Source organism: Talpa occidentalis, unplaced genomic scaffold (assembly GCF_014898055.3).
Source record: "Talpa occidentalis isolate TD23 unplaced genomic scaffold, MPIMG_talOcc4v2.1 talOcc4.3, whole genome shotgun sequence".
NCBI classification, from domain to species: domain Eukaryota; kingdom Metazoa; phylum Chordata; class Mammalia; order Eulipotyphla; family Talpidae; genus Talpa; species Talpa occidentalis.
Genome location: NW_023603184.1, coordinates 151,604,597 through 151,622,199, shown reverse-complemented (window position 1 = coordinate 151,622,199; position 17,603 = coordinate 151,604,597). Strand labels below are relative to the sequence as shown.

The following is a 17,603-nucleotide window of genomic DNA, read 5'->3' as shown; positions in this document are numbered from 1 at the left end:
ATGGTGATGCCGGCTCTTCAGGCAGCGCCGCCCGGCCTGGCTCCCAGGTCCCCCGGCCGAGAGCGGCGCAGTGACCAGGGTTCCACGCGGGCGGGTAGCGTGGGGCGCGCCCCGGCAGCGGCCTCTGCGCGTGGGCCCCGCCCCAGGGCGCAGGACGACAGCGGCCTCTGCCCGGCAGCCTGTGCCCGCGGCAGCCTCTGTGCCCGCGGCAGCCTGTGCCCGCGGCAGCCTCTGTGCCCGCGGCAGCCTGTGCCCGCGGCAGCCTCTGTGCCCGCGGCAGCCTGTGCCCGCGGCAGCCTCTGTGCCCGCGGCAGCCTGTGCCCGCGGCAGCCTGTGCCCGCGGCAGCCTGTGCCCACGGCAGCCTCTGTGCCCGCGGCAGCCTGTGCCCGCGGCAGCCTGTGCCCGCGGCAGCCTCTGTGCCCGCGGCAGCCTCTGTGCCCGCGGCAGCCTGTGCCCGCGGCAGCCTGTGCCCGCGGCAGCCTCTGTGTCCGCGGCAGCCTGTGCCCGCGGCAGCCTCTGTGCCCGCGGCAGCCTGTGCCCGCGGCAGCCTGTGCCCGCGGCAGCCTCTGTGCCCGCGGCAGCCTCTGTGCCCGCGGCAGCCTGTGCCCGCGGCAGCCTGTGCCCGCGGCAGCCTCTGTGCCCGCGGCAGCCTGTGCCCGCGGCAGCCTGTGCCCGCGGCAGCCTCTGTGCCCGCGGCAGCCTGTGCCCGCGGCAGCCTGTGCCCGCGGCAGCCTGTGCCCGCGGCAGCCTGTGCCCGCGGCAGCCTCTGTGCCCGCGGCAGCCTGTGCCCGCGGCAGCCTGTGCCCGCGGCAGCCTCTGTGCCCGCGGCAGCCTGTGCCCGCGGCAGCCTGTGCCCGCGGCAGCCTGTGCCCGCGGCAGCCTGTGCCCGCGGCAGCCTCTGTGCCCGCGGCAGCCTGTGCCCGCGGCAGCCTGTGCCCGCGGCAGCCTGTGCCCGCGGCAGCCTCTGTGCCCGCGGCAGCCTGTGCCCGCGGCAGCCTCTGTGCCCGCGGCAGCCTGTGCCCGCGGCAGCCTGTGCCCGCGGCAGCCTCTGTGCCCGCGGCAGCCTGTGCCCGCGGCAGCCTGTGCCCGCGGCAGCCTCTGTGCCCGCGGCAGCCTCTGTGCCCGCGGCAGCCTGTGCCCGCCTCTGCAGCCCAGAGGCCCCGGGGCCCGCCGCCAGCGGGGAGGGTCCACCGGAGGAGCGCACGGGCCGGCCGGCCTGCCCAGGGCTGACGGGCCGCCCTGGGGCAGGAGAGTCGTCCCCCGAAGGCCACTGGCCCTGGACCGGGAGCCGGTCACGGAGGGGGCGGGCCGCAGGGCCCCGCCCCGCCCCGCCCGTCCCATCGCTCCGGCCCCGCCTCCCGGTCCCCGCCCGTCCCATCGCCCCCGGCCCCGCCCCGCCCCCCCCACATCGCTCCGGCCCCGCCTCCCGCCCCCCCCCCCCCCCCGCCGTCCCATCGCCCCCGCCCCGCCCCGCCCCGCCCCCGGCCGTCCCATCGCCCCGGCCCCGCCCCCCACCGTCCCGCCCCGACGCCCCGGCCCCGCCCCGCCCCCCGCAGGGCGCTCAGCCTCACGCCTCGGGGCGGGCGCCGGGGGCCCGCGCAGCGGGGGGCGCGGGGGGCCCGGCTGGCCGGGAGTGTGTAAACCGGGGTCCAGCCCCGCGGGCCCGAGACCAGAGCCCGCGGAGCTGCCGGCGGCGGGCGCGCCCCCCCGGGCTCGGGGCCTCCCAGCCGCGGACCCGCCTCCTCCGAACCCGCGCGCCCCAGACGCGCCTTCCCTGGGGGCCCCGCCGGCCGCCGGGGCTCCGCCCGGGGACGCTCCCCGCACCGCACCGCGCGCGGCCCGCCCCGAAGGCGGGTCCCCGAGAGGCTCGCCCTTGGGGGGCGGCGGGAGCCGGCAGGCGGGGGCGCCCGGGGGCGCCGGGCCGCGTCCGGCACAGGGGGCCGCGCTCTCCCCGAGCCCGCGCGGTCGGCAGAGGCCGAGGCCCCGGCGGCTCAGCTCTGCGGGCGGCGGAGAGCAGCGCCCAGCGGGCCGGCCGCGGGGTCCCGCCCAGCCGAGGGCGCACCGGGCCCGGGCCGGGGGGGTCGCGCTGCACCCCGGGCTCGGCACCCTCCTGGCTTCGACCTGGAAGCGGCCGTCAAGCCCGGCCCAGCGGGCAAGTGCCCGCCCCAGAGGACCTGCCTCTCCCCCTCGCGCCTGTGCCCGGCGCCTCCCCCACCCGCAAGCCTGTCCACTGCGTGCTCGGCGGGGCGGCCCTGGGGTGGGGGGTCTGGGGGAGCGGCACCGGCCGCCCCCAGCCCGCGCCGCCGCCTCGCCAGACCAGCGGGGGCCGAGCTCTCGCCGGCCGGGGCCTGGCCGCCCATGACAGCGCCGCGGGCAGCAGCCCCAGGACGGGCACGAGCCAGGGGCGCTGGCAGCGGCGAGGGCGGAGGGGCGGCCGCGCGGCGCGGAGGCGCCGGCCAGGCTGCGGGCTGAGCTTCCACCGCGGCAGCGCGACGCCGCGCGGGAGTCCGGTGCCGGTCACGGCGCCCCCGTCGCGCCGCTCGCGCTCCGCGTCCCCGGCAGCTGCTCCGCCCGCGCCCCGCCCGCGGGCCAGCGCCAGCGCGGGAGACGAGGGCGGCGGGGACGGGCCGCGGGCCGCGGGGGGAGCGGGCGCCGCCGCCGGCCGGAACCGGGGCCTCCTGCGCTGCGAGGGGCGGCGCCCCGGCCGCGCCCTCCCGCCGGGGAAGCCCAGGCCCGGCGCCCGCGGGAGGCCGGTGTCGTCGGCGCGGGAACCGCAGGGACGCTCGGCGAACGGACGGCCCCGCCCCGCAGAGGCGGGGCCCCCCGGGGCGCCGGGCACCCCGCCCGGCCGCCCGCTCCAGCCTCGGCCGCCTGGGGGTGGGCGCCCGCGGGCGGGCCGGCCCTCGTGCAGCCCGGCCGCGCCGCCCGTTCCCGGCTCCCGCCCAGGCGAGCCCGCCCGCCGCCCGCCAGGCCGCCGGCGCCCGCGAGGGCGGCAGGTGGGGGCCAGGCCCGGCCCGCCCGCCCGCGGAGCCGCCTTCGCGGCTCTTCCCCCGCCGCTCCCGCCTCCCACGCGGCTCCCGGGAGGGCCGGACGGGGTCCCGGCCCGCAGGCCGCCCGCCCGCGGCTCCGCCTCCACGTGGACACTCGCGCCCGGCCGGCCCGTCACCCCGCGGGACACTCGCGCCCGGCCGGCCCGGGCTCCGGCGGGCGGCCCGGCCCGCGGCCTGCGGAGCACAGGCCCCGCCCGGCCCCGCCCGGCCCTCCCGCCGGGCCCGCCCCGGCGGCCTTCGGGCCGGCGCTTCGCCTCCGCCGGGCGGCCGTGCTGGGCGCGCCGGGCCTCGCCCCCGCCGCCGGCCCCCGGCTCCGCGCCCGCCCGCCCGCCGCGAACTCCCCGCCGCCCCCCGGCTCCGCGCCCGCCCGCCCGCCGCGAACTCCCCGCCGGCCCCCGGCTCCGCGCCCGCCCGCCCGCCGCGAACTCACCGCCGGCCCCCGGCTCCGCGCCCGCCCGCCGCCGCGAACTCACCGCCGGCCCCCGGCTCCGCGCCCGCCCGCCGCCGCGAACTCCCCGCCGGCCCCCGGCTCCGCGCCCGCCCGCCGCCGCGAACTCCCCGCCGGCCTCCGGCTCCGCGCCCGCCCCGCCCGCCGCGAACTCCCCGCCGGCCCCCGGCTCCGCGCCCGCCCGCCCGCCGCGAACTCCCCGCCGGCCCCCGGCTCCGCGCGCCCGCCCGCCCGCCGCGAACTCACCGCCGGCCCCCGGCTCCGCGCCCGCCCGCCCGCCGCGAACTCACCGCCGGCCCCCGGCTCCGCGCCCGCCCGCCGCCGCGAACTCCCCGCCGGCCCCCGGCTCCGCGCCCGCCCGCCGCCGCGAACTCCCCGCCGGCCCCCGGCTCCGCGCCCGCCCGCCGCCGCGAACTCCCCGCCGGCCCCCGGCTCCGCGCCCGCCCGCCGCCGCGAACTCCCCGCCGGCCTCCGGCTCCGCGCCCGCCCCGCCCGCCCCGCCCCGCCCCGCCCCGCCCCCGCGCCGCGCGCCCCGTCTGGGGCCCCGCCCCCGCCCCGCGGACGCGCCGCCGATTGGCCTGCGCCCCAGTGGGCGGGGCCCACCTCGCTCGCCTCGAAGAACGCCGGGTTCTGGTTGGACAACGGACTGGGAGGGGGCGGGCGTGGGCGGGCCCGCGGCGTCTCGCGCAAACCTGCGCAGCTGATCGCGCCGGGCGGTGGCTGGGGCGGGGCTTGGTCCCGGGGGCGGGGCGGGGCTTGGTCCCGGGGGCGGGGCGGCGGCTGGGGCGGGGCTTGGTCCCGGGGCGGGGCGGCAGCTGGGGCGGGGCTTGGTCCCGGGGGCGGAGCGGCGGCTGGGGCGGGGCTTGGCCCCGGGGGCGGGGCCTGGCCGCCGGCTGGGTCGCCCGCGCCGCTTGGTCCCCGATCGCTCCCCTCCCGCGCCCCCCCGGGCTAAGGGCGGGCGCCCAGGCGCGCGGAGGTCGCGCGGCGGCGGGTAGCCCCGCGAGGAGGGCCCCGGGCCCCCAAACTGCGACGCTCGGGGACGCGGGCCCCGGCCCTCAGGGCTCCAGGGGCCGCCCGCCCCGGGATGGGATGGGCGGGCCTCACGCCGAGGGGGCTGCGGCCTGCAGGCCCCTTGCCCGGGGTGGCCCCGAGCGCAGCCCCGTGGCCCCCGAAGCTGCACGGGGTGGGGGGCAAGCCCAGGGCCAGGCAGGACGCTGGAAAGGACGGACCGGCTGGCGCTTCGCAGCCCAGGAGGGGGCGGCCGGGAGGCAGCAGGCGGGCACCCAGGTCGGGCTGTCCAGTTCCAAGGTGCCCCCCCCAGGGGCAGAGGCGGCCGCTCCGGCAGGGCTGCGCTGGGGGCGCCCCTGCAGCCCCGCCTCCTGCCGCCCCGGGGCTCCGGCCTCGCCTCCCCTGAGTCCAGCAACGACGGCCACTCTCCCGGCATCCGAACCATAGTGCTTTATTAGTAAGTGTAAGTCTCAGTGGGTACAAAACCGTGGTGTAAAACGCGTTTTCAAAAAACATTTCTATAGGAAAACATGACCCCCAGTGAAAGAGCAACGACTACCAGCAAAGGCCTGTATTCGGGTTTGAGCAGGAAAGAGGAAGCCCAAACCCACAGGGGCTTGACAGTGAAAGGGCAAAACCTTCGCGGGGGGCAAGGACCCGACGGGCTTGAGCCCAGCACCAGAGGGACGCGGCCGCCTTGGCGGCCGCAGGAAGCCCATGAGCCAGGGCCCTCAGCACTGGGCTCCCGGCCAGGCCTCGGGCACAACTCTCGCCGAGGACACTTGCGCCTGGACCCCAACCTCATTCTCTGACCCAAACACAAACCCGCCACCCACATCTGCAGCTTGAGCCTCTCCGCCTCGCCCTCCCGCTGCAGGAAGCAGGGAGCGCTGGCCCTGCGCCCTGGGGTTGCCCTCCCTCCTGGGGTCCAGCTTCCCACCACCAGTGGAAATGCTGAGGGGTCCCCTGGGGGGCACCAGGAGGTGGGGGACCGAGCACGGACAGGGTGGCCTTGGCCGGGCAGAGGGGCCCAGGCCTCGCCCGCGCCAGGAGGGACAGTCACACCCGAGGACCCTCGCTGCCACTGTCCCCGTGGAAAATCGCTCGGGAGGGAAAGCCCAACCCAGGGCAAGCCAGGCTGAGCCGGCATAGGGGTGCGGGGCAGGGCTGGGCAGGAGCCATGACCACAGGGCTGATGGCACACACCCCCAGGCAGCGTGAAAACACAGCCCGGCCACCTGCTTCCAAGGGGCGCGTCTAGATTTGGCAGAGTGACCCCAGTGGGCGGGCAGGTGAGAGGTGGGTGCGTGGGGCCCGAGCACCAGACTCAAGCCCTTCCCCACGCCCCTGTGGGAACTTGGCACCTGTTCCCCGCCTGCGGGTCTGAGAATAACCTGATTCTGGTATCACAGACTCCATGAGGCCCAGCCAAGCACCCATCATTAGAAAAGCTCCTGGAGCCTGGACATCGGCTGCACGTGGGGGACCTGTGCAGGTGGCCACAGGGAGGGCTCTGGGGGGTGTGTGTGTCATAGGACTCTGACCCACCACTCGGGGACCCCCGGGCTGGTCGGGATGTTCCGGTACATACCCGGAAAGCACTGGCTGGTCGGGGCGGTCAAGGCACCAGGGCAGCAGGGCAGGGGGAAACTGGGCAGAGAAAGTCCCCATCGCTGGGCACAGAGTGTAGCACAACCGCAAGTACAAAGGTTAAGACTTCATACAAAGTAACACGTCAAAAGGTTAAAAGTTAAATTCTCAGGCACTGCTGTGGGATGGGGGGAGTCCTGGTGCAGCTGCTCCTCAAGGGAAGCCTCTTCCTCCGGGGCTGGGGCTTTCTGGAAAACGGAGACGGGCAGCTTTAATGGGCAACAGCACAGAGCGGGGTGCTGAGGTGACGCTGCTGCAATCGTGCACACGAAGTTCAAGGGGAGCAGTGAGGCTAGAGGCAGCGTGGCCCCATGGCTGCCCCGAGGCACCGGCCCGTACCTGACCAGCCGGGCGACCAGCGGCCGTGCTGTCCACCAGGCAACAGCAGCCCCAGCCTGACTCCAGCTCCTGAGGCTGCACCAGATGGCGGGTGGTTGGGGCACGCAGACGACCCAGGCCCCCACTCCGCTGGTCGCCAGCGTCCCTCGTTGGGGAGGACTTCAGCTCAGGCTCTGGTCAGCCCTCTAGTGTTGCTAAGCCTGGGGCACCCATGCCGGCGGCCCCCACCTCCCCAGGCCCCTGGGGCGGGGATGGACTGGCCTCCGCCTGGGCCTTGGAGCAGCCCAGCGAGGCTCTGGGGCCATGGCAGAGCTGGGGGTGGCCGGGTCCCCTCCACAGCACCCCTCCTTTTGGCCCCCACAGGCTAGGTCAACAGGCTTCCATTCCCCTTCAATAAATATCCAACTAAACGGCTAATAAAAGACCCTCTAACATGCAGCTTCCCTTCTGCGACAAACGCGCCGGCCACGCTCCCCCCAGCCTGGCCCACCGAGCTCACCTCACACGTGGTGCCCATGCACCCCGCTGTCGCCATCGCCCCCCTGCATCTGCGCCTGCATCTGCGCCTGCATCCGCGCGATCATCTCCTGCATGCGGCGGAGCTGAGGGGCGACCGGGGTCACGATGCGGGCTCCCCCGGGCCCCACCCGAGCCCACCAGGCCCGTCCCCAGCTAAGGGCAGAAGCCCCGCAGCCCTGCCATCTGCGCACGCCCTCCCGGAGCCCGGGAGCCCACCCACCTCAGCCTCCTTCTCCAACAAGATCTGATCTTTATTCACATCCTCGTTCTCCGCTTTCCTGAGTTGGGAAGAAGCCAGTCACCCTGGGGCACGCAGTCACAGTCACGCGCCCGATGACCCCAGAACCGCCCGTTTTCCTGATCAACATGGACGGGAGAGATAAGAGGAGGGAAGAGGACACACAGAGGCCAGGCGTCCACCGTGCCCATTGGGACTGGCCACTGCCACCCCTTGCACGTGGGCATAAATCCCGCCAACCAGGACAGCCCCGGCCAGGCGCGTCCATGCACGAGCACCCAGTGGCGGTGCTTTGCAGGCCCGACCCAGGCGGCAGCATATGGATGCCGTCAGGATAGACCGACGGCGCCTGCACCCTGTAGAGGGATTAGCGAGCTGGGGTGGGGCGGGGGAGGGCTGGGGAGGGGGGTTGGGACATGACAGCGGGGCTGGGACATGACAGCGCGCCAGGTACAACCTGCCGCCTCTCTTCAGCCTCTCAGAGCGGAAATTCTCGTAGTGCAGGTCCTGGGTCACCTCCTGCAGGTCCTGCATGTGGGTGCTAAGAGCGTGCTTGCGTGAGCCCCGCATGGAAGCCGCAGCCCCAAGACGTGGCGCCAGAGCCTGCAGGTCGGCCCAAATGGCCTCCGGAGCCCCCTCCACAGAGGAAGGCACCAGGAGGGCGGCGCCAGCACCCCGCGCCCCCGAAGAGCAGCCGGGGATGGGACTGGGCATCCACCGCTGGGCCCGGCCTCCCAGCTGAGGGCTCTGCAGGTCACCCGGCAGCTGGGCCTCAGGACCCGGGCGCGCATCTGCTGCCCAAAGGCGGCCCCTGCCCACCGGCTAGAGCACTCCCCACCCCATGCCCCTGCCCTGCACGAGCGCAGCCCCCCAAGCGCCTCACATGAGCATGGTCCGCAGCTTCAGGAAGTCGTTGTGCTCGGGGTTCTCCACTTCCACCACGCCCCACGGGTACAGGCGCCCCCGCACCTTCTTGCCTTTGGCTTCGATCAGCTGGTTGGATCCGACCACGGAGAAGGGGATGCTGGCCTGGGGGGCAGCGGGCAGCTCAGACCAGCGACCCACACCCCCAGGGTGCCGCTGCATGGCCATCTCGCCCACCCCTGCCGCCCGGCCGGCCGTGGGGTCCCTGCGGGCCCGACCTTCAGAAGCCTGGTCTGCTCCTTAAAGTCCTCATCTTCGTCCGACTCTGCGTCAGGCAAATGGTAGATCTTGATGTTATGTTCCTCGATCTCATCCAAAATCTGGAAGAACAGCGAGGCCAGAGGCAACTTCGGCAACCCCGGAGCCCTTCAGAGGCTTGACCCCTCAGCGGTCGCCGGGAGCCAGCCGCCAGCAGCCCGAAGGGGAGGTGCCTGGGGAGTGTCCGCAGCAGGCATGGAGGTGTCACGGGACCCGGGTGGCAGGAACCTTGGTGATGGGGCTGGAGCAGCCAGAAGCAGCGAGGGGGGGGCCCCCAAGAGGGAGCCCGGGCTGGCACAGGCAGGTGGCTGAGGGGAGCAGGCACTGCCGGGGGTATAGCCGCTTGCCCCCACAGCCTTCCATAGTCCCATGCACCCCTTACCTTCACTCCTGCAGCCCAGGGGCCCCTCACCCTCTGGCTGCCCTGGCCTTGAAGCCTGGGCCCCCCCACACCCCTCACCCTCTTCTTGAGGCGCTCCCGCTCCTTGAGCGTGAGGGTGTCCGCCTTGGCAATGACCGGCACGATGTTGACCTTGTTGTGGATGGCCTTCATGAAGGCCACGTCCAGGGGCTTCAGCCTAGGATGGGGCGCAAGGCCGGAGTCAGGGGATGCCAGGCCTGGCCCTGCCCACCCCGCCCCGCTGTGAGCACCACCCACCCGTGCCCGAAGGGGGAGAGAAAATAGAAGCAGCAGTGCACGCGGTTGTCCACGATGTGGCGCCGGTTGAGGCCGCTCTCGTCATGCAGGTAGCGCTCGAACTGCTCATCGATGTAGGAGATGATGGTCTTGAAACTGTGGGTGCGGACAGGGCGAGGAGTTGTGGCAGCGGGAGGGGGGCGGGGGCCAAGGGAGGGGGATGGTGGGGGGGGAGGCCGAGGGTGGCTGGGGATGGCAGAGGGGCGTACCAGTCCCTGCAGTTGATGGCGTCCCCGTAGCCAGGCGTGTCCACGACGGTCAGGCGCAACTTGACGCCGCGCTCCTCGATCTCCACAGTGGACGCCTCGATTTGGACAGTCCTCTCGATTTTCTCTGTTACAGACATGGGGAGGATGAGACTCCAGCAGCCCCACTCCCCCGCAGGCCCCCAGGAAAACTAGGCCCCCCACTCCGCATGGATTCCCTCCGAGATGAGGTCCAGGACCGCCCCCCACCACATGCTCCTTCCTGTCCAGAGCCCGCACGGCCGGGCGCACCTGCGGCCCCGGGGATGGCCCTCTCTGGATACAAGTCCGTCAGGAACAGGCTGTTGATGAGTGTCGACTTCCCCAAGCCCGATTCACCTAGGAAGGAAGAGGGGTGAAGAGGCCTCACTGATGCCGCCGCTCACCGACCCCCCACCCCTCCCCAGGGCCAGCTGGGGCATCACCCTGGCCAGCCGCTGCCCGCACAGGTACTGCACACCCCTAGCTCCACAGGCAGCCCCAGCTCATCCTAGTGGGACGTGACCAGAGCGGGCACCCGGCTCCCTCGCAGCTGCCTGGTGAGCCCACCTGCTGGGTCAGCCTGGACCGCGCCCTTGGGCAGGCCTGCTGACTGCTGGGCCCCTCCCCCGCGTCAGCCCATGCCCCCAGCATCTTTCATTCGCTTTAGAACCAGCTCGTCCAACTTAACGTGTGGGCCTGGGGAGCTGAGTGGACCCGGCCCAGTCCGGGAAGGACACCAGCGAGTTGCCGGGTCCCTTCCCTACCAAGCTGCACGTGAGCTGTTTGGGGATCTCTTTAAGCTTGTTTTTTTTTTTGCTTAGTTCTAAAAATTTAAAAATTTATTCTTGCGTAGAAGAACTGGGGTGCAGGCCTGACAGGATCCCCAGAAGCAAGAGTGATGAGCAGAGCGGGTGAGCCCTGTGGGATCGTGCAGGCCCCGGGGCGAACAGCCTGAGGCTGACTCCGGCACGGGGGGGGGGGGGGGGGGGGGGACCCAGCAGCTCTTGTCTGGTTTTGACCAGCCCTGATGGGCTCCGGTTCTGCCAGCCTTTCTCAGGCACTGCCATAAACACTCTGTGCCCGAGCCCAGCCTTCCGACGCCAGCAGGCGGGGGGCCAGACGGGGGCATGTGGGACACAGGTGGGGCAGGAACTGTGGTGGGCCTGCAGCCGCCCAGGCGGACGCCGCCCTCAGACAAGTCTCCCTGATGACTCAGGTCTCGCGTTCATCCAAGCTGGGGTTGTTCAAGGCACAAGACCGCACCCAGGCAGCATGAAGGGCTCTTGGCCACCGAACAAGGGTAGGACGAGGGCCCCACTGCCTGGCGCACCACCGAAGAGGGTCTGGTGAGCGGTGCCTCCCCACCTGAGGCCCGGTCTGCCTGCCACGGGCCCCTGGATTCTGCGCCCTCCACCCGACTCCAAGCCCATCGCCCCGCATGCCCTGCCCTGGGGTGCAGACCCCACCCCCCACCCCCCCAGTTTTCTTCGAGGTTGCTCGGACACAGTCGAGGACAGGTTTCTCGCAGGGTCACCCCTTCCTGGGCGGCTGCTCCGTGCGTGGAGACGGGGCAGGACTCGGCCCCACACGCATGTCCAGCCCCTCGCTGTTGCTCCCCGTCCCCAGCAGGGTGACCATGGCCTCCGACTTTGCCGTGTCCACTGGCCACTTGGTGGGTCCGCGGGGCAGACACTGACTGTCCTCGGACTCTATGTTCCAGAAGCGCCGATAGTCTGTGAATGTTCTCGGCCCCGCCTCTCCACCCAGGCCACCCAAACCACCCTCCTGGTGCTGACACTCACTTGCCTGAGGGCATCCAGAGGCGGCTGGCCTGCACCCCTCCCAGCGCCCCCACTTCCCCTCCATGTACCCCACATATCCAAGGTGGTCCCCAGGGCCGCGGGCTAGGCTGTGCCTGTGCCGAGGAGCCACGGGCCTGGCTCAAACCCAAGTGGCCACCTTGGCCGCTGTGCCTTCCCTATGGCCCGGGTGTCTCTGGCGGCGTGTCCAGGTGCAGTGGCTGGCCTGCTCGGACCCCAGCGGCTGCTTCCCACGGCCCCTCCACGCCCAACTCTCGGAGCCCCGCGTCCCGACCCGCGCCGTGGCAGACTCAGCAGCAGGGACGCTCACCTCCTGAGAGGAGTGGCAGGCTCTGGCCCGGCAAGTAGTTTATCGTACATCAGCTTAGCCCCAGGGTGTCCAGGGCTCTGGTCCCATTCAGACAGCCCCGGGGCCAATTTGGGGCCCTCCTCGTCCAGGACATCCTGGGGCTCTGGAGGAATGCCTCCTGGCCACAGGCTCCCCTCGCTGGCCGGACACCCATGCCGCCCCCCAGTGCCGGGTGGACTCCCCATGCGCCCCCCCGGTGATGACCCAGCCATGCGTCTAGGGCGCCCATGGGCCTCCAATGTAGGCTTCTGTGGCTCTCCCTACAGCCCTGCCATGGCCCCAGCTGCGATGGCCCCTCTGGCCCCGAGACCATGCATCCAGCGCTGTGCCCAGCAGAGGCGGCGGCTCCAGGCGCCTGCCCGCCCACAAAAGGGGGGGCTGGGTAGCCAGAAAGGGTAAAGGAGGTAACCGGGAGGGAGAAGAGGGGGCGCAGGAGCAGGGACGTGTGAAGAGACCGTGCTGGTTTCCGGCCTAGGGTGTGCAGGGGACATGGAGGGACACGGGAGAGCAGCCACGGTGAGATGCACGGAGGCCTTTACCTTGACTCGGCTTCGCTTGGACTCTTTCCTCCCAGGCTGCACGCCCTGCCCTGAGGGTGAGGGCCTGAGCCATGGGGTCCTGCCCGGGGCCTGCTGTCTGGGGGTCAGCCTGCCCGCGTGTGGAAGCGCCACTCCCCGTGCCCCCAGGCCCTCCCCGGCCCTCGCGCACCAGGGCGCTGTCCCCACGCGGCAGGCCCAGAGCCGGGGCTCGAGTGAAAGGGCTTCATCACTCACTCATCAACGGGCCCTAACGTAATGGGAACGCAGAGGCCTACGCCAGCCACACTGCTGAGCTGGGTGTCAGGCGCCTGACGTGGGCCGCCTGCGTGGTGACCGGCAGACCGAGTGTCCCCCCAGCACCGCGCTAGCCCCCACAAACAAAAACTACTAGAAAAAACGCAGTGGCAGGAAAATCAGGATTATTCTCTCCCGCAATGTTTCCTCAGAAATTTCTACTTTCATCTCCTCAAACTGCTTGATTCTGCCAACAAAAGAGCTTTCCCTCTGCCACTGGCTCCGGGGGCCAGCAGCTTCTTACCAACCACCATCAGGGTGAACTCAAAGCCCTTCTTCACTGATTTTCGGTGAACTTGATTGGGAAGATTTGCAAAGCCCACGTAGCCGGGAGTTTCCGGATTTATAAACTGAGTCGGTTGTTGCTGAAAAAGATTTTAACAAAGAAAAATAAACGAGTAAACGCCTTATTACCGGGAACATAACCGCCCTGGGGACAGACGGGGACGCTGCTGGTTCTCGCAAGCGCGAAACCCGCCTTTCTAGAGTCACTTCCGCCCGCAAGCCAGCGGCACCCCGAGGGCACGTCTGTCTCCGGAGACGGAGAGCCAGCGGTCGGTCCCCGGCCCACGCGACCCAGCGCGTCCGCCCAGACGTGCCACAGCAACACGTCGGAGAACCCCGCGCTCAACACAACCAGCTCTATTTCAGCTTCCGACCGGACGCCATGGCGGGGGCGAGGGCCGCTCAGACCCGGCAGTCTGAGCCGCCGCCACGCGCACACGCTCGGGCGCTAAAGCCGGTCTCCCGGTGCGGCCAGCGTCTGCGGGCGGGCGCCGCACATGGAGCTTCAGACAGGAGAAACAGGCCTGGCCCTAAGCCCTGCTTCCTCGGGGTGCCTCTCCAAGCCCGTGGAACCCTCGTGTCTCTCGCGTCCGCGGGCAGCAGGAGCCGCGCCCGGTTAGTGGGGATCCCAGAGGAGACCCCTGGCCAGGGCGCCCGTCAGTGCAAGCTCATGCACCGGCTGCCACAGACGCAGGGTGCACACGTCCCCACGGCAGACAAACAGACGCCTGCCCCGGGCGTGCTCGCTTACCTTGGACATGGTCAGCGAATCTCGTCCACCTGTGGAAACAGACAAGCGCGTGAGTGGGCTTGTGGCCGGGGCTCTGATGCGCCGCGGCTGTCCCTGCCATCACGCGTCACGAACCAGCCAGGAAAAGACATGCCCGGGGCCCTCCTGTGCGCTGCTAAGAAGCCGGGCACGGCATGGGGGTGGAGTCTGCCTGCTGGCATTTGGTGCAGAGTTGGGGGCGCAGGTGCAGTCTGCCTGTCTCACCCACCCCACCACAGGGCTGGCTAGGTAGCCTCCTTCACCTTCTCCCTTCCTGTACCGAGCATCCTGGACGCGCCACCCAGCCTCCCAAGGAATGGAAGGCGCTCCCAGCACTGGCCCCCAGGGGCACTGCCTCTTGCGGGGTGGGATGGAGTGTCGGGGGGTGGTGCCCTGGGCAGGGTGGCTGGCAAGGCCCAGGGACCCCGCCCGCTGGGAATCCACAGACTCCGACACTCGGAGTCGACAGTATAAAAACTTAAAGAAATTAAAAGACAAACAAACAAGCCACCACAAAAGAGATGACTGTGAAAAAAATCAAGCATCTTTCGAGAGAATTACAGCTAATGCGCCCAAGGGTGGTCAAAATCACCTCCCTATTCTTGGGCGCCCTCAGGCCACCAGACGTGCACGAAGCCGGAGGAGCCGGGCACAGACGCGAATGTGGGCTCCGGACACCCTGCTGCTGACCAGCCAGAAGCGGGAATTTGGCCCTCAAGATGTTAACGAAAACAACCCAGAAAAGACCTGAAATTGAAAAACTGTGAAAAAAAATAAATCCAAAAACTGGTTCCTTGAGACAAATTCCTCCCAAGCCCCATTGTGGAAGGACAAGCAGACGCAGAGCAGCACAGCCCGAGCCAGGGAGGCCGTGTTCAGTCCCGGCGCAGGACAGCGGAGCCCACGCGCAGCAGGACCGGGAGTCCCGAGCAAAGCCCGGAGCACCGCAGGACGCGGAGCAACGGCCCAAGAGGAAAAGGGACCGGGACCCATGGCCCAGAGCTGACTGCATGCCAGCGTCACCCCCGGAGGGCCACGTGGCTGGGGGACAGCACAGCGCTGGTCACAGCCCCGCGGGGCTGCTCAGGGAGGACTCGCTGGCAAGCGGCCTCCAGACATAGCCCAGAGCATCCCAACGCACGCGAGCAGGAAACCCCTGTGATCAGAGCCAGAGAGGCTGCGGGGGGAGACCGGCAGGCCCTGAAGACACCGGGCACCCACGGGGCAGGAGCCACGCCCACACCCCAGCCCCGGGGCCCACACTCCCCTAAGCGCCTGTTCTCTGTGGCCCATGTGAGCCACGACCGCACGGAGCTTTGGAAGCTCAGGGAGACGCAGCGAAACAGCCATAGGCGCTGTTCGTGCAGATGACCCGACGCGCCCCGGACACTTGACCGTGACTTAGGAAGGATCCCAAAGAGACTCAGCAGGCTGGCTGGGCGGGCGCAAAGGGTGCGCGTTGGGGTCTGCCGGGGAGGAACCTCTGACCGGCACAAGCCAGCTGGGCAGGCAGCTACGAGAGGAGCCTGAGGGAATCCGGCCATCTCCCTTCTCCCCAAATCAAGAATTGGCCGGGCATGAGCCCACTGGCGCCGCCCACAGTGTGCTTTCCCCCCAGGAACGGGCAACCACCGCAGGGCGGAGCTGAGGCCCTGGAGGCGCCTGGAAGCTGCGTGGGGAGGATGGGGGTGGCTCCTCCACCAAGGCCGCTGAGAGACACGGGAGAGCGGCCGTGGAGACCCGCGGAGGCGGCTGAAGCCTTTACCCTAACTCAGCTTTGCTTTGGTTCTTTCCTCCCAGGCTGCCCGCCCCGCCCTCCCTGTGTCCCCACTGGGGGTCCGGGCCCTGGGCCGGCTCTGGACCCTACTAGGCTGGGCAGGCCGCGTCCTCTCTCTGCCACACGCTGTTTCCACTCAAGTCCTCTCCTGCAGACCTTCCTACGCAGTAGTGTTTGTCTCAGCACGGCGGATAGCAGGACCCACCCAGAGCAGGCAAGGGTGGGGGTCCCGGAGTGCCCCGCAGGCTGCCTGCTAACAAAATGACTTTCAAGTTTACCGGAGAGAGGAATCACTTTGGGGAGGGGGATGCTGGCCTCAGGGCAGGCTTCGTGGGCCTGGCCCGGTCTCCCCAGCTTCACTTCCCCGCTGAGAGGGCACTAGCCCTGAGCCGTCCCGCACCCCACTCCACAAAATTCCCAGAAGACCCAAGCCTGTCCCCGCATGGGGTGAAGGGGGCAGCTCCCTGCGGAGCCCTCCAGGCGCCCCGATGGCCCAAGCCCCAGGAAGGAGGAATCCTCCCTCTGATGCCTCTCCCCCTTGAGCGGGCCTTGGGCTCGCCCCTTTCCATGCCCCAGTGAGGTAAGGCCGAAGTGGGGGGCTCACGGGCTGAGATTCTGGTCTCCAGGGAGACCCCTGACCCGGCCTTGACGCCAGGCGCCTTGGTGAACTGACACACGGGTGTAGGGGTATCGAGTCCCTCAAATCTCAGGGATGTTGTCGAGTGAAAACGTCATCCTTTCAAGTTCTGCGCATCCTGGACCCAAGGACCGAACCGCTCAAAGGCGGTTTCTCCCGCAGCAAAGACCCGCGCAGAGAAACCGCTGCGCAGCGAGAAGCCAGGAGGCGCTCCCGCGCGCACTGCTCGGGGCCCCGGCCCCGCGCCCCGGCCCCGGCCCGCCCGCCCGCGCCGCGCCCCGGCCGCCTCTCAGCTGTGGCTGATCTGGGGACGGCGGCCGCCCTGGGGCCCCGGCGGGTCTGCGGCGGCCCCGCCGTCGAGCGGCCTCCCCTGCAGGGCCGCGGCCGCAAAGCGGGCTGGACGGCGCCCGCCGCGCGCCCCGGGCAGGCAGGGCAGGGGTCCCCGCGGCCCGCCCGCCCGCGCGGGGAGGCAGGGCGGCCCGGGCGCGGGGCGGCAGCGGGGGCTGAATGGCCGCAGCGGCGACTCGGCCGGGGACGGGGCCTCCAGGACACGGCGGCGCGGCCCGCGGCGCGGGGGGGGGGCGGCCCGAGGAGCCGCGGTCAGCCCGCGGGCCCGCGGCAGGGCGGCTCGGCGTCGACGTGGAGGCGGCGGGGGGGGGCCGGAAAGGGCGAAGGCCGGGCTCGGGGCTGCCGGCGGGTCCCGCCCCGCGGAGCTCCCGCCCCGCCCGCCCGCCGGGTCTGGCCGCGGCCTGGGAAGGGGCCGGGCGGCGGGCCAAGGGCCAAGGGCCCGGCCGGGGCCCCACACCCCCGGCCCGGCGCGGAGGCCCGCGGGGGTCCGGCGGGCGGGGGTTAGGGGCGGCCAGCCCGGCGGGGGTGAGGGGCCCGGGCCGCGGGGGCGCGCGCGGGGGGTGAGGACCCGGGCCGCGGGGGCGCGCGCGGGGGGTGAGGGCCCGGGCCGCGGGGGCGCGCGGGGGTTGAGGGGCCCGGGCCGCGGGGGCGCGCGTGGGGGGTGAGGGCCCGGGCCGCGGGGGCGCGCGTGGGGGGGAGGGCCCGGGCCGCGGGGGCGCGCGTGGGGGGGAGAGCCCGGGCCGCGCGCGGGGGGGGCGGGCCCGGCGGCCGAAGCCCGCGCGGGCCGCCCCTCCCCCACAGCGCGGGCGTCCCGCCCGCGCGCCCGCCCCGAGCCGCCGCCCACGCCCGAGGCCGGGCCGAGCGTGCGTCCAGCTCGCGCCCGCCTCGGCCCAGCTCGCGCCCGCGACAACGGCGCCCGGCGCGACACTCACCGCCGCCAAAGCAGAACCGGACCCGAGCGAGCGCGCCGCGGACCCGCCCAGCGCCGCCGTCGCCGCCCCACCGTGCGCGCAGGCGTGGCGTCATCGCGTCGCCCCGCCCCTGCCAGCGTCTTCCGCGCCCCGGCCCGCCTCCCCGCGGTTGGCGGTTGGCCACGGGGAGACGGGGGGCGGGGGGAGGTCAAGCGGAGCCGCGTCTCCTTTACCAAGATGGCGGCGCGTCCCTGGATCGCCGCGGCCCCTGCCGTGTGAGCCGGGTTCCCTCACGCTGGTAAGAGCGGAGCCGGCAGCGCTGCGCCCCGCCCGGGGCCCGGGGAGGGCGCGTTTCTCCCGAAGGCCCTCGGCGGCCGGAGGGGCGGGCGGCCGAGCGCGAGCGCCCGCGGGAGGGCGGCCTGCGCCCGCCCGCTCCTCCGGGAAGATGGCGGCAGCACCGAGCGGGCGGCCGGGCGGGCGGCGGCGGCGCGGGCGGCCGGGCGGGGCGCTCTAGC

At 72.2% G+C, this 17,603-nt stretch overlaps 2 protein-coding genes across 5 annotated transcripts; one reads left to right on the top strand and one right to left on the bottom strand.

Moving 5' to 3' along the window:
* Window positions 1-6: 6 nt before the first annotated feature.
* LOC119255246 (collagen alpha-1(I) chain-like) lies at window positions 7-4,965 on the top strand. The gene is made up of 3 exons (XM_037522191.1): window positions 7-1,292; window positions 1,974-3,320; window positions 4,821-4,965. The coding sequence occupies exons 1-3, from the start codon at window positions 7-9 to the stop codon at window positions 4,963-4,965; spliced, it is 2,778 nt and encodes a 925-aa protein (XP_037378088.1).
* SEPTIN2 (septin 2) lies at window positions 4,908-17,456 on the bottom strand. 4 transcript variants are annotated; one of them, XM_054700195.1, is made up of 14 exons: window positions 15,797-16,025; window positions 14,008-14,162; window positions 13,398-13,426; window positions 12,606-12,726; window positions 9,630-9,716; window positions 9,342-9,465; window positions 9,094-9,228; window positions 8,896-9,013; window positions 8,396-8,497; window positions 8,137-8,282; window positions 7,711-7,794; window positions 7,236-7,293; window positions 6,996-7,098; window positions 4,908-6,345 (listed from the first exon to the last, which is right to left on the bottom strand). In XM_054700195.1, exons 3-13 carry the CDS (start codon window positions 13,404-13,406, stop codon window positions 6,997-6,999), a joined length of 1,086 nt encoding a protein of 361 aa, XP_054556170.1. In that variant the 5' UTR covers window positions 13,407-13,426; window positions 14,008-14,162; window positions 15,797-16,025; the 3' UTR covers window positions 4,908-6,345; window position 6,996. The 4 variants fall into 4 exon arrangements, with proteins under 4 accessions (XP_054556170.1, XP_037380202.1, XP_037380201.1 ...); XM_037524305.2 differs by lacking the exons at window positions 14,008-14,162; window positions 15,797-16,025 and adding an exon at window positions 17,322-17,456; XM_037524304.2 differs by lacking the exons at window positions 14,008-14,162; window positions 15,797-16,025 and adding an exon at window positions 17,110-17,170.
* Between the last annotated feature and the right edge of the window lie 147 nt (window positions 17,457-17,603).

Bases quoted from the DNA above. Each gene is read 5' to 3' on its own strand.
- LOC119255246 (XM_037522191.1), top strand. From the start codon at position 7: ATGCCGGCTCTTCAGGCAGCGCCGCCCGGCCTGGCTCCCAGGTCCCCC. The intron at 1,293-1,973 runs GTCACGGAGGGG...CGCGGTCGGCAG, and splicing joins TGGCCCTGGACCGGGAGCCG to AGGCCGAGGCCCCGGCGGCT. The intron at 3,321-4,820 runs GTGCTGGGCGCG...TGCCCCCCCCAG, and splicing joins TTCGCCTCCGCCGGGCGGCC to GGGCAGAGGCGGCCGCTCCG.
- SEPTIN2 (XM_037524305.2), bottom strand. The intron at 9,229-9,341 runs GTACGCCCCTCT...CCGCACCCACAG, and splicing joins GCCATCAACTGCAGGGACTG to TTTCAAGACCATCATCTCCT. The intron at 8,283-8,395 runs GTCGGGCCCGCA...GCTGCCCCCCAG, and splicing joins AGCAGACCAGGCTTCTGAAG to GCCAGCATCCCCTTCTCCGT.